This window comes from Vanellus vanellus (assembly GCF_965231255.1).
Source record: "Vanellus vanellus genome assembly, chromosome: 5".
Classification (NCBI taxonomy): Eukaryota; Metazoa; Chordata; class Aves; order Charadriiformes; family Charadriidae; genus Vanellus; species Vanellus vanellus.
The window spans coordinates 45,557,301-45,571,914 of NC_138910.1; the positions used below are offsets into that span (position 1 = coordinate 45,557,301).

The following is a 14,614-nucleotide window of genomic DNA, read 5'->3' on the forward strand; positions in this document are numbered from 1 at the left end:
CAGGGCTTTCTACATTAGTAAGAAACATGGAGTGACTTGTCTGATTATGTGAGTGGAGAACAGTTAAGTGTGTATCCATTTAATGCCTCAAAGTGGTATGACTTGTAATTGATGACTATTGCTATTTTAAAATATAGTAGTAAGTGGCAAAACTACATGTAGGTTAAACAGAAGTTGGGCAACTTAATGAATTAACTCTTTTAAAACTCTGATCAGCATTGGACTATCAGTATCTGGGGCAGATTAGCTTCAATTTGACCAAATGATAAAAATTCCAGGTGTGAAGGTATATTTTAGCAGAAATTTCTCTGCACGTTCCTTAAGTCAGAACATACACAATAGAGTTCTTTCTAGAGGGTAATCTAATGACTTTGTTCCCTGTGACTGTCTCTTAAAAAAAAAACAAAACAACTTGTTAAAAGCTTTCAGAGTAGGAAGAAAGTAAAAAGCTAGCAGTTATTTATAGATGTGTACCAAATGAAAAGAAATTAATGACTTAAGGAAATTAATGACTTTTTTATTTTCAAATGAGTCTGCATGTACATTCTAACAGTGTGCCTTACCTTGTAAGATTTATGCTTTTTCCTGTGTAGTATTCATGGAGGATGTGCTCTGTCCATTCTCACTTGGTGTTTGGCATACAGGAGAGGTCGTACCACCATTTCCTTTCCTGTTAGTTGTCCTCTTGAATTACTCTGCTGACTGATGAGTCTTGCTATATGTCTGGTTCTGGGGTTGGTTTTTTTTTTTTTATTTCCTTAGATTGCTGTGCTTTCACCAAAGGTCTAATTTGAGTCAGATGCCATCCCTGAAGGCTTTGTTCCATCTTCTGATCCCCATTGAATGTGTTTAATGTCTTGGAAGTGACTACGTGCCCTAGTCTTTCAAACATTTTAATTATATAAGAGCTCACATTCCTGAATTTTGTTGAGTCAAACGTGCTCTGAAAGTAGTCTCCTAACCAAGAACTAGTAGTCATGCTGAGACTTGTTCAGTGAAGTCAAATGGTTTTGATCTCATTACCCTTGAAGGTCCCTGGCTTACTTTATTTGGAAACCAGCTGGTTAAAAGGTCGTGGATAAAGTGTCCACTTTTGTCTTCCTTTTGTCAGATCTTGCTATTAGTTCTGAGACACTGAGCCCATCTGCTCAGTGAATCTTATTTAGCAGACTCCTCAGCACCAGGATCATGTCTTATGTCACCGCTGTTTAACCTGTAGGCCACTCTTGATGCCACATTCTCTTCAGCCTTCAGTTCACTTTCATATCCACTGTGAATGCCAATCACAAGAGCCACCAGGGAAGTGCAAGCATCCACAAAGAAATCTTCCCATCAAAGATACCATGGGAATTCTTAAGAGAGAACTTAATATGCATTCCTGTGGAATCTTCTCTGCAGCTCCTGGAGGGATGCTGTTTTGTCTTACCTGTTGAGCACCTTGGGCTGTTTTGCATGGTTTCTGTCTGGGACTGACATTGCTAAGAAGCAATATTTCGCTCATAACAATCTTTAGTTCATTTTTTCGAATTGGACTGGTAAAGATGGTAGGGAGAGTACCAACCCTCTCCTCTTCTGCCTGTTTTGTGCCTCCAGCTTTCCCATCAACTGGGATGTGATTGCCGTGTCATCTGTCATCTTGGAAGCTTATTATACCTTATGCTTGCACCTGGATCTGGAAGCTCGGTGTATTCAATCAAGTCTGCCTGTCTGCTACTTCCCAACTAAACATTTCCATTCTTTTACAGGGATCCTTCTCACATTCTTTCTTTGACAGGAGAGTAACCCTCTCTAATCCAGAAGATCCATATCCGTATAGCTCTGGTACAAATAGCTCCGTACAAAGCCTGGTTTGTAGAAAGAATGCTGCAGCAACTACATTCTTATACTTAAACAGAAAACTTTGGGTTGGTGCCAGATCTTACGCTTCTGCAAGGTGAACTTATGCATATACAGTTTAAAGTTCTGTATTCTGACTGTGTTCAGTATCTTTCCCAGAAGGTTGAGGAGAATGGTTCAAATTTCTCAAATGGCAGGATGCTTACTTTGCCTCCAGTCTATGGATGTCTTGGATGTTATTGTTTCCTCTGTCTGTGTCTCAGCAAACATTTGCCCAGGCTCTGGTAGTTATCATGACACAGCTTTGCTGCAGAGGAATCTGGTTCTTTTATCTCAGTGCCTGATTTGTGAAAGGAGTTGTTACGGAACAACTTTGTGAAGCTTTCATATTGTGAAGTGAGATAGCAGTATCTCATTCCCACTCAGTCCTTAGAATTTATTGTAGTTCCACTTGGCTTCAGTCTATCACATGATGGCACAACAGCCTGCCACTGCAAAACTTCTCTTGGAGATTTCTGGCAATATATACACTCATGATGAGATGTTTTTTTCCAGTTTAAATGTTGTGCTCTGGATGCTTGTGTGACCACCTTTAGAGTTTAGATTCTTGCCCATCCTTATCTAAGAAGTTGGATTGCTTTATGCCTGCTGCCCTTCCCAGAAGAGCAGGGAAGGATTCAGGTCCTTGCATTGGACATCCCCATATGCTGTTTTCTTCAAGACTATGTTTCTCTGGAAACGGTCCAAATTTGTTCCAGAATGGTGGTAGCGGTGTTTTATCCAAGCCTTTTAGTATTTTTCGTAAGGCTTCATGCTTCTAGATCAGAAGTTACAACTAAAGACTGTAGTGCAAGGAGGGCCCTCTCAGGCCAGGAAGACATGCTTGCTACAAGAAGATCCTGGAATTCCCCTGTTGGCACATAGTGACAACCCAAATGGATATCGGTTGCATACGGATCCACTATGAAACTGCAAAAGTGGAACAGAGGAGCACTTTCTAACACTCATCAGGCACCTTTGGTAGTAACGTACTGCTGTGCAAGCCTCTGACTTTCTTCTTTCATTCATGCTGTGCTGGTCTTGAAACATCCAAAGCTGAATCCAGTCTTTGGTAGGGTATCAGTGTGGTCATTTGTTTGCACAGTAGGATTCTCATCCTCTGCCAGAAATCCCATGGCAGAGCTAACTGCTGAGAGTCACCATCTATAAGAATGTACATGTGGACTCATTTGAAGAAAGAAAACTTTCTTACCAGTAATCAGTGTTCTTTGCGATGTGTAGTCCACATGTACATTCCTGTCCCATCTGCTTTTCCCTTCTCTCTAATTCTTTTTCAGATGCAATGCTGTTAAGAGAGACTGAAATGGTGGTAGATGCACTCTCTTGTATGTCACACATGAAGCAGGAAAAGAAGGAGAAGCAAGAGTACAGGCTCTACAGATACTGCAAAAGGAAAACCTTGCAGTATCACGTGGCAGGGCAGAACTATTCCTGCTGTTAGAATTTACGTGTAGTCTACCTGTATCATACATTGGTTACTGGTAAGTTTTTTGGTTGGTTTTTTTTTTTTTTACTTGATCAGGGTGATAGTATTGTCCTTGGGCTTCATGGATGGAGCATCATTTGGGGACCAATCTGTTGGTTTTTCAATGTTTGTGAACGACTTGAGGACTGTAACAGTGTTGCACTCTCCAGTTATTAACACTTCCCTCTGCATCATTGCTGAAGTATTGCAATACAGAGTTCTGAGATTAACACAAGTTATTTCCTGTGGTAATAAACTATTTATTCTATTTCAATTTGCCACTAGGATGAAAAAAAGGCCTTTTTTTCCGGTTTCTCCTCCTAAATTGCAGAATGCATTTTTTGCACAACTAACTGATCGTTCATACTGTATAATTTAATTCCAACCTTCCAATTCATACATATAATTTTCAGCAACAGAAACTGTTGTTCTAATTTGGATTTGGACCTGAACCAGCGTTTGAGTCGTGTCTCCTTATTTGGTCACCAAAGGTTATCATTGTGTGATTCCAAACACTTCATTAATAAATGCTAGTTGTTCTAATAGATAATTTTTATGAAACCAAAATAATTTAGAAGTTGGTCTATTGGTAGCGTGAATTATTTTCTGTCCTGTTGACGTAAGAACTGAAGACTTCTCTGAGATTAGAAAAATGTACCTATGAATCTGTTCTATCAGCAGAGTTCTTGGTCCATGCTTGCAGCAGAGCTGGCTTTATCATGTATTAGTATTAAAGGAAATATGCCACTTTCAATTTATGATTCCTCTTCATGCTAGTTGAACAACGGTAAAAAGTAAGGGCTATCTGTGTATCACTTTAGATTGGCTAAATTAGAAAACAGTAATGCAGTCCTTCATGATGGGTAAGCCTTATCTAGGATTGGCATCTGATCTATGTTCCATGGCCAACACATTCAAAACATCCTGATAGAAATAAAGCAACTAAATAAATTTTTCATATCTCTGGGGTCTCATGGTTGTTTTCTTTAATATAGGAGGTGTGACCACAAAGTACTCTGATAATCTGAGTTGGAAGCAGATGCAATGGGAAAGGGCAGAACATCAATTTATGGCAAAGTCTGTGTTATTTTTTCAAAGGCCTTGTTTATTTTGTATTGACCCAGATAGTCATTTTGATTTCTTTGTTAGTCTTGAGTCTTAAGTGCTAACCTAAACTTCCTTGCTTTATCGTGCCTTCTCCCTCCGTATCTTTTTTCTTTCCCTTTGGGACTAGGAAAGATGAAATCCAGACTGCTTAAGCAAGGGCTCTACTTAGCCAAAGAAACCTCTGAGAAAACAATGACTTCAGAAGTAAAATATAACCAGTGAGTCAGTGTAATATTTGGTTTACAAGCGTGTATATCCTTGATTTAAAAATAAGAAAATTTCAGTGTAGGAAGACTTCTGAGATTTCAGAAGAAAATTGGTAAGGATAATGGCTGTAGGACCTTTATGAAATGCAGTCCTTTTAATGAGTTGAAGATCATTAAACTGAAGATAGGGAAGAGATAACATTTAGTCACAGGAGTAAGTTCAGTAAGGGACAGCTCTGTCAGATGAGTTGTCTGTGGTCTCCAAATAATAGTTGGCAGACTGGCCTGCTTTAAAAGAAGATGGGTCATAAGGAAGAAAAATCATTGACCTGCCAGTGAGAGAATAAAATAGCCTACTTTTCTCTCCATTTCTAATGTGTTTCTCACATAACTTAAGGGGTGATACTATGAATACCAAAGTGTGCAATAAATAAAAGAAATGGTACATCTGTAATTGGTATCTTCTTATTTTTCATCTTTACTCTCATATATGCTTGTACTTGATCAAACCATCTGCCTTCATGTTGAAAATCAATTGCTACGGTTTTAGATTCAGTTGCAGCTGATGTGTAGGCTGTGAAGCACTGTAAGAAAAAAAAATTGCATTTGTGAACTTGCATCTTTAATCTTGGAGAACACATGACACAGGCTGTCAAAAAGATAGAGCTGTCTTGCATGCTGATTTTGCTGTAGCTGATAGATAATTGATATTAAAATCTTTATCTGCCTGCCAGTGGCAAAGCAACTTCGTGTCAGCTGCTGAAGCATACCAATGCTGTGATTCTGTGTTCTTCCTTTCCTTTTAGCAAATGTGTGTGTTGTGAAGGTGGATGGGACACCCTATCTGTGCAAAGCTGATGAGGTTGGAGAAATATGTGTGAATTCAGAAGCAACTGGGATGGCATATTTCGGCCTCCTCGGAATTACCAAAAATGTGTTCGAGGTTTGTATTTTTCTTTGTAATGTAAAGTTTCATTGTTACATTTCTATTATTTAACTTCTTTGTTCCTTAAACTTTGCTTCATTCTCAATCAGAGCTCAAAATTCTGTCCCTTATAACCAAAAATACAAAGTACCATCAGCAGTCAATCCGCTGCCTGCATATTCTGCAATCCAATGTTGTGCCTATGTTAGCATTAAATTCATCTTAGTTCTCAGTAACACAGCAGTCTTATGTAAAGTTACCTGAAGACGCTTCAAGTTTATGGGTGCACAGCTTGAGACAGAGAGTTAGAAGTTAGTCTGGTATTTCTGAGCTTCTTCATACAATCAAAATGCATTTGTTAGGATATAATAAATTATTTAGAAAAGTTTCCTTTGTGTATTGCAAACAGTATGTGCTTTTCAAAATGAACTTTAGTGTTGATTTGCTATAATGCTTAGAACACTAAACAGTTTCCTGTTGGATATATGAAATTATGTTCCTAGATACATGGTAGGAGAGATAGTAAGGAAGATGGCATAAGAGCCATAAACCTTGAAGCTTGTCAAAGTAAAGCAAAAGTGATCTTTCTGCCCAGATTTTTCCTTGAAGTGGTATCCCAATTTCATGTTTTCCCTTTTCTGGCAAGAAAGGAGTGAAAATCCTTTGGGAGTCGCACACAGAGTAGCATTACACTGAGCAGCAGTTTGAAGACTCAGCTGAAGTATGGAGTTCTACCAGAGAGATGAAAAAAATCCTGACCATAGTCTTCTCTTTCAAAAAAAGCTCTTTCTTTCAGCTTGCAAAGGCTCAACGCTTTAAACAGCTTAGCTTTCAGCAGTGTCCTTAGCTAGTGAGACAGCCAGTGAGAAATCTGATGTAATGGAAGAGTTGGGGGGTGGTGGAAAGGCAAGGAAACCACCTGAGTAGATGAGCGGAACTTGTTGATGAGCTTAATGCTTTTGCTCTAGTTCTCTGTTGTAGGCAGTCCCATAATTGCAGCAAACTTAACTTTCTCAAAGTTCTGATTTGTTGCAATTGAAGTGATATGCCTGGGTATGTATCTCATCGGGGATGTTAATAGTAGCAATAGAAAGACTTTCTGATTAAGTGCTATGTGAGTGCATACTATAAATCCTGATTAAAAAAGCGGTGTGAAGTCTTGTTATGAAGTCTAAGTAGCTTAGATAAATATTAGAAAGAAGGCTACCACAGAGTTAAGAATTGATGTGTTCTTCATTATTCAAAAAAATGTTCATAGTTGACATGATAGTAACTGTTGTCATCAGGTAATTTTTCAACTAGTCATAGAGCTGCAGTGAAACAGAGGCATATTATCTTCATTTTTCTTATCAGTACTGTGAGTGTCTGAGTACTTATGTGTTCTTTCAGGCCATTCCAGTGACGGCAACTGGCGTACCTGTTTCAGACCAGCCCTTTACAAGAACAGGATTGCTTGGCTTTGTGGGTCCTGTAAGTGTGAATGAGCCGTCTGGGGCCCTGCTTTGTCCTGACTCCCAACACTAAGTGATGCCCCTGAATTCAGCAGAATTCTCTTAGGGTGATGAACTCACACAGATCTTAAGAATATTCTTTGCTTTAGTCAGGCATATATCACTGGGAGTCTGGAGGTTTTGCCCCTCTATTTGTAATCTTGTCTTCTTTTCAGGACTATTTGGTGTTTGTGGTAGGAAAATTGGATGGTCTAATGACAGTTAGTGGCCGCAGGCACAATGCAGATGATGTGGTAGCCACCGCATTGGCAGTCGAACCCATGAAGTTTGTCTATCGGGGGAGGTGAGTATATTAAAAACTTCACCACTGCTGATTGGACTTTGTTGCTCCTTTTTTCACCTGCAAAAAATCAACAAGTAACACAGCATTCACAAGAGCTCTGCATGTGAATTTTTACATATGTATTTTGTAGGAAAGGTGGCACTGAGTTGTGATATGCCAGATAAGAATTTATCTGTCCCTGCTAACTTGGAAGACAAATACTGACACCATGCTTTGTGCATAATAGATTTAAAATTACTTTTGTATAGTATAGGTGTAGCTCTTTAAGTGTCTGTTTAAAAATTCTTTCAAAGCTTCTCTTAAGACAATGAATCTTGTATGCCAAATGTAAAACAGAACTCCCCTTTGTCCACCTGAGCATTTCATGCAGAGTGGCCTAGGGAAGAACTTTGCAGTATGTTCTAAAGAACAAACTGGGAGTGTTGAGGCTGCTGAAGAAACTTCAAAAATAGTGTGTGTTTTATCACCGACCTTACTGCTCTTCAGTGGTCAACAGCTCGATGTTCAGATGGCAGCTGGTGACAAGTGGTGTCCCTCAGGGGCACCAGTGCTGTTTAGTATCTTTAATATCTTCAATGACATAAACAGTGGGATCAAGTGCACCCTCCACAAGTTTGCAGATGATACCAAGCTGAGTGGTGTGGTTGACATGCCTGAGGGATGGGATGCCATCCAGAGGTACTTGGACAAGCTTGAGAAGTGGGCTCGTGTGAACCTTATGAGGTTCAACAAGGTCAAGTGCAAGGTCCTGCAGCTGGGCTGGGGCAAACCCTAGTATCAGTACAGCCTGGGGGATGAAGGGAGCAGCCCTGAGGAGAAGGACTTGGTGGATGAAAAACTGGACATGAACCAATAATGTACACTTACAGGCCAGAAGGCCAACCGTATCCTGGGCTGCATCAAAAGAAGCGTGCCTTGCCAGCAGGTCGAGGGAGGTGATTCTGCCCTTCTACTCCACTCTCGTGAGACTCCACCTGGTGTACTGTGTCCAGCTCTGGAGCCCTGAGCACAGGAAAGACATGGACATGTTGAAGCAAGTCCAGAGGAGGGCCACAAAGATGATCAGAGGGATGGAGCAACTCTCCTATGAGAGAGCTGGGGTTGTTGAGCCTGGAGAAGAGAAGGCTCCCAGGAGACCTTATTGTGGCCTTCCAGTGCTTGAAGGGGGCTTACAGGAAAGAAGGAGACAGACTTTGTAGTAGGGCCCGTTGCGATAGGACAAGGGAAAACCGTTTTAAACTAAAAGAGGGTAGATTCAGACTAGATATAAGGAAGACATTTTTTATGATTAGGCTGGTGAAACACTGGAATGGGTTGCCCAGAGAGGTTGGTAGATGCCCCATCCATGGAAACGTTCAGGGTCAGGATGGACAGGGCTCTGAGCAACCTGATCTAGTTGAAGATGTCCCTGCTTATGGCAGGGGGGTTGGACTACACGTTCTTTAAAGGTCCCTTCCAACCCAAACCATTCTATGATTCTGTGAAAGTCAAGCTTACCTCATTTTTGCATCACTTGTGCAATTCACATATAAAAATAATGGCATATTAATATTTTTGAGGTTGAGGTTATTATTAATATTTTGTCCTAGAAGATGTGAGCCGAAAATTAATTTACTTCATGAAGGGGAGTAAGTATTTTTTAGTGCAAACATTGATGGGCAGGCTGGTCAGTAATTTGGCATAGTTGTCTTTCAGGAGGGACATCATATGTAGGTGTAACAATTTTAGCATGCATGATGGAGTTATACAGGCAAGGTTTGCACAGTCCCTGCACGTATGGAACCTGCCTGTGCTAAACATGTGCTACATTGGTGACTGCAAATTCACTTGACCCCCTAGAGAAATAAATTTCAATAATAAACCTACATTTGTTTTAAATTTGTCTGTGATTTTGTGATGATTTGGCATGAATAATGCTTGTGTGTTGAAACAGTACCATTGAAGGTTGCAGTCGTTTCTACATTATAATAAACCATGCTATGTTCATCATATGTTGCATCCTATCATTCTTCTGTCCTTTGCGTTTTAGGATAGCAGTGTTTTCTGTGACCGTTTTGCATGATGATCGAATAGTGCTTGTGGCAGAGCAGCGCCCTGATGCATCAGAGGAGGATAGTTTTCAGTGGATGAGCAGGGTTCTACAGGTAGTCAGTCTGTCCTTTCTCTCTTTCCAGGTGAATAAGGCTGATATATGAAATGAGAATCTTAGAGCATCTTTTTCTCCATAAGAAAAACATAGCAGTGTAACTACAGAGAGTTGGAATAAGCTGACTTCTGAATGTATTTCAGGGTTTGGTAGTTAACTGAATTTTGTAAAAAGTAAGACTTTCTTTCAGAATGTTTTTTAAATTCATGCTACTAGGATTTGTAAAGGCCTAAGGATGATAGTGTGTGTTTGTTTTAATCTTTTAATCCTACACATCTCTTCTGATTTCATACTGGCTGAGAAGTTAAGTCTGGAAATGTTTAAGGGTATACTTAGTGCCAAGTATCAAAACACACTCTGAAATCTTTTTATGTCACTAACATCCTTATTCTAGATCTCCAACAGTAAGCATTTAAAACTTTTTCCTTGATTATGTCATTGTGTTTCTGTGGGGGACCAGGAGGGAGGGAAATTCTGATAGATTTGCATTTGAGGATTTCGGAGTTAATCGGTCAGTTCTAAGGAAGTAAAAAGTGAGAGAGCAATTATGGAAGACGACTCTGGTGAAGGGACAACTGAAGGGAAGACTAGAGAGAACAACTTAAGCGAAGATGCCTCTTAAGAGTAAGGCAGTTGTGTACTAATGGTTTCTGTCTAATTTCAGCTTTGGTTTTTCTGGTGGTTTTTTGTTTTTTTTTTTTTGTTTTTTGTTTTTTTTTTTTTTTGGAGGGAATACCTGGTAATAGAAAGGCTGTTTTTCATGGGAGGAAATATTTTTATTTTTCTTTTTAGAAGTGTCATAGCTAAAATAGACATGTTTTAGGCAGCAAGATGTTTTCCTCCCTATTTTTGTGGTTTTATGTTCTACTGAGCTTTTGTGATTGTGCCATATGTGCAAAATTTGCTGTGGTATAATTTTGGTTTTTTAAAATCTCTGCACTTTTTGCCCAGTTTTAAGAGACTTTCCTAATCCCTGATGTGCAGGTGGCATCCCCTTGATAGAGTGCACAAGCAAAGTCCTGGGTCTGCTCCTGCTCCCATTGAAGTCATGGCACAACTTCTATGAGTTCAGTGAGTGCAGAATTGGACCCTTTATTTGCAAATTGTGTGCAAGTAAAACTTTTATTAATATTATTAAATGACTCGAATTCAAATTCTTTGTCTAGCTACTTCCCAGTTGATAACGTGGAATATATTTTTTTCTTTCTGTAAAGGCAATTGATAGCATTCACCAAGTGGGCATCTACTGTCTTGCCTTGGTGCCAGCCAACACTTTGCCAAAGGCTCCACTCGGAGGAATTCATATTTCAGAAACGAAGCAGCGCTTTTTAGAGGGTGCGCTGCACCCCTGTAATGTCTTGATGTGTCCACATACTTGTGTCACTAACCTGCCTAAGCCTCGACAGAAACAACCAGGTGAGTAAACCAGAGTGTGTTCCTTAGTTCTGTGTGTCTGTCTCTGAGGGTATGCGTGGAATATGATCCAGAAGCAATGTGACAGCTCAGGGCTGTGCACATTGAATGGCTTTAAGCTGCATAGCTTTGCAGAGCTAGTGATGTTGTCACAGCAGCCTGGAGCTCGGTGAGGGCATTATGATCTGCCTCGAGTCCCAGGAAGATGCAAGGACATACAACATGTGCCAATTTCATGCTTCTATAGCTACATTATAAATTGTTCCTGTACTGACCATCTTGCAAAGGATGGTCCTCAGACATGCTGTAACTCTTGTACAAAAACTGAAGTACAGACAGACCTCAATTTGCTGGACCTGTAAGAGACTAATTTTTTTTTAATGTATCAGGCTGATAAAGGACTGATTTTTAGTGTACCATACTATCTTCTTCTCTCTTTTTCTATGCAATATGATCCTTGGTTTTAGCTTTTCATCTTTTCAGATCTATGTTACACATGGCATTTATAGTAATCTACAGGCTGAATTACAGATTATTACATGTTCCTTACATTATTTTTCCTGTTTTTGCACTGTTTTTCAAAATGTAGATGTTGGTCCTGCTTCAATGATAGTAGGAAACCTTGTTGCTGGAAAGAGAATTGCACAAGCCTCAGGAAGAGACGTTACGCAGTTGGAGGATAATGACCAGGCAAGAAAGGTAACACTGATGTCCTGGTATTGTTAAATATTTGAATTGGCTTATTCAAAATGAGAGAAGACCGGTTACAGTATTCTGCTGAAACTAAGCATGGTGCATTTTGAGTGAATATGAGCGTCTCCTTTTTTTCTGTTTCAGTTCCTGTATTTAGCAGATGTTCTTCAGTGGCGAGCTCAGACAACTCCAGATCATCCTCTCTTTCTTTTGTTGAATTCCAAGGTGAGATGCACTTTAGGTCGTACATGGAGATTGCGATCAGCAAAAGACTGATTGGATTCTAAGAAAATTCCAGCTAGAAATCTTTTCCTAAAATGCTTCAGGTTATTTTGACGAAGCAGACAAACATTGCTAGTTAGAAAGCAGCATAACTTTACCATATCTGGAATTTTATTCCACATCTTTTATTCCACATGTGGAATATCAGTATGCATTCTGCCTAGCTTAAAACATTGCAGTAATTGCATTTCCTGCTGGGAGACTACTTTTGTCTTATTAATGGAAGATTCTGTCTTCATCTCTGAGCACAAGGGTAAGTGGAAGTCAGAGCTGGAGGATTTTTTATTTAGAAGATCTAGAGTCTAATTAGAGAATCCTTGGACAGTTTTGGGGTCGTATTTTCCAGGAGCACTGCATACCCTTCCAGAGACACTGATGCGTTGTCATCATCTAGGCTCTGTCCCCAGAAAGGATGGCACTTATAGTCACTCAAACATGAACAAGTAAAAGCTTCAGTTTTGGAGTACAGCCTCTATGTACTTATAGAATCTATATACTTTATTCAAGGGCTGTCTGAGCCCTTATGACATATGACAAAGCAGTGGTCATGTTTCTCAGCAAATACATAATTTTTGCTCATAGCCACTCTGCTCTGCATATGAAAGTCAGTAGTTTTTCTAGCATTCACATGCTCTGTGTATCCAGCACTTTGTAAAGGGGTGTGAAAAAACATGCACTCTTGTATGTTCCTCAATCCTGCAGCCTCTCTGGGCTTGAGAAGCACTACTACTGTGCATATTTCAGAGATCTCAAATAGTTTAGCTTCTTCTACTGCTGTTCTGGCTCTTTTGTATTCCCCTCCTTTCTTTCCAGGAGGCAAAGCTGCTGAATTTTTGTTTGAGCCTGTACTCAGTAACTACCCTTCCAGTGATAGTAACAGCCCAGTGACAAATTGTGACTACCCTGTGCTGTGCTGTACTGCAGACATGTGAGGTAGGGAACATGCTTTCAGAAGGTCCAGCAGCAGTCCCTGGGAAGTAAAGGGTTTGCCATTGTGGGTCTCATTCACACAAGCAAAATGGTTTAGGACGTGGTTCAACTGAATTTTCTCCTGAGACTCTGCTTTAGGAGAAGACACTGCTTCAATATGGTTATTGCTAAAAGCCACAGAATTGGTTTATTCTTCTATGAGAGTAAAGAGGCTTTTGAGGGAAGTTTTCTAGTATGAAGAAGCCCTTTTCTGGGTCACTTTGTTCAGGCAACTTTTACCTTTCACAAGGAGACTGCAAAAAGAAAACACAAAATTTAGGCACAAAGAAATTATCTGTTGGTGAACATGTCTTAAATAGCTGGGGACTCATAAGCTACAATGCTAAACATTAAAGTGTTCAGAGCTGTCCATGAAACACCCTTTTGTTTTACACCTTCTCATGTCAATATTCTTCTCCCGAGTCTTGGAGCTGCTACTGTTCCTATATCAATAATACACTGTATATACTGTTCTTATTTTGCATGACAGCTCCCAGGCTTTAACAACAGTTTCCTTAGTAAAACTGAGCAGAGTGCCAGTGCCATCATGCATCAAACTGGGCCTTGGATCAGGCAGCTGTGCACTTGGGCTGATGATTACATGTGGCAACTTGAAACTGAATACTTGTATAGCAAACAGTTGCTGTGATAATCCTTATCTGTATAGTGGGAGGCTTGATTCAGTCTCTGACTGTTTTCCTCTGAGGTGGTTGTCCCAGCAGTTTTTCTTGAATCAGATTGCAGTCTTGGAAAAACAGATCCATCCCAACCTCACAGGCTTAAGGCTAAGACATCGCTTCCTAGGCTGGATAGAAAAAGGATGTTTTCTGTCTTCACATCAAAAACTGGATTAAGCCTTTTGGAGTCCCCATGACTCTGTGACTGCCTAAGCAATCCAAAGATACACCTGCTTCCATGTGAAGACTTTCCAGATGCGTAGTTGTGGGAAATACACTTTCTACAAGATGGACAGTAGATGCACTGAAGCAGAACTGACAGTGCATACCAACCATAGTTCAGGTTGCCTCTATGACCCTTTAAAAGAATATCTATACCAAAGACATCAGCAGAGTTCCCTTTGCTCTTTTAAGACTGCTGATTGCAAAAACATCTAGAGGTTTGGCTGTGCACTGTAGGGTAATGCTGATGCAGTGCTTGACTTGTTGCTAAAACAGTTGTGTTACTACTATTACTACTGTGTTTTCTCCCTTGGACTGTGAAATTTCAAATATTTGTAAGGTACCCTTTTTGTGGTATCAAATATATATAGAATCTGCTTCACTGTCTGATGTTCAAAATAATACGTATAAAATTCTCTAGCATTTTAAAAGTTCATGGTACTAGCAGCATGGTTTCCAAAACACCAAGACAGAAGCTCCTTAAATCTCTTCTATGAATCCTATTAAATTCAGCTTCCATAGCCTGAAGAGCTTCTGTCCTCTCCCCCCGCAAGCTCCCTAGATAAAGGGAGTATGTTGCACTGGACAAAATAGTACTCTGAGAGAAGGTTTCTTTCATAAGAAAAGCTGGAAAAACACTCATCAGATCTGTGAATTACATGGGATTCAGTTCTATGTGCAGGCACCTTTCTTGACCTGTCTTTGAGCCAGTCTTGTCTCCCCTTTACTGACCTGCAGAGTTGTTAATAAATACTTGATGGGTGTTGACCTTACTACACAACTTCAGGAGCAACCAAGGAGAATGTTCAGAACTACTCT

The 14,614-nt window shown here is 40.0% G+C and overlaps 1 protein-coding gene across 2 annotated transcripts in view; it reads left to right on the plus strand.

Moving 5' to 3' along the window:
• Positions 1–14,614, plus strand: part of DIP2A (disco interacting protein 2 homolog A) — a 138,022-nt gene that overhangs the window by 105,104 nt on the left and 18,304 nt on the right. For both annotated transcript variants that reach the window (XM_082483809.1, XM_082483810.1), the window contains exons 19-25: positions 5,481–5,617; positions 6,989–7,069; positions 7,266–7,393; positions 9,423–9,537; positions 10,754–10,955; positions 11,542–11,651; positions 11,790–11,870. In XM_082483809.1, the coding sequence (XP_082339935.1) occupies positions 5,481–5,617; positions 6,989–7,069; positions 7,266–7,393; positions 9,423–9,537; positions 10,754–10,955; positions 11,542–11,651; positions 11,790–11,870 (854 nt within the window). The remainder of the gene's footprint in view (positions 1–5,480; positions 5,618–6,988; positions 7,070–7,265; positions 7,394–9,422; positions 9,538–10,753; positions 10,956–11,541; positions 11,652–11,789; positions 11,871–14,614) is intronic.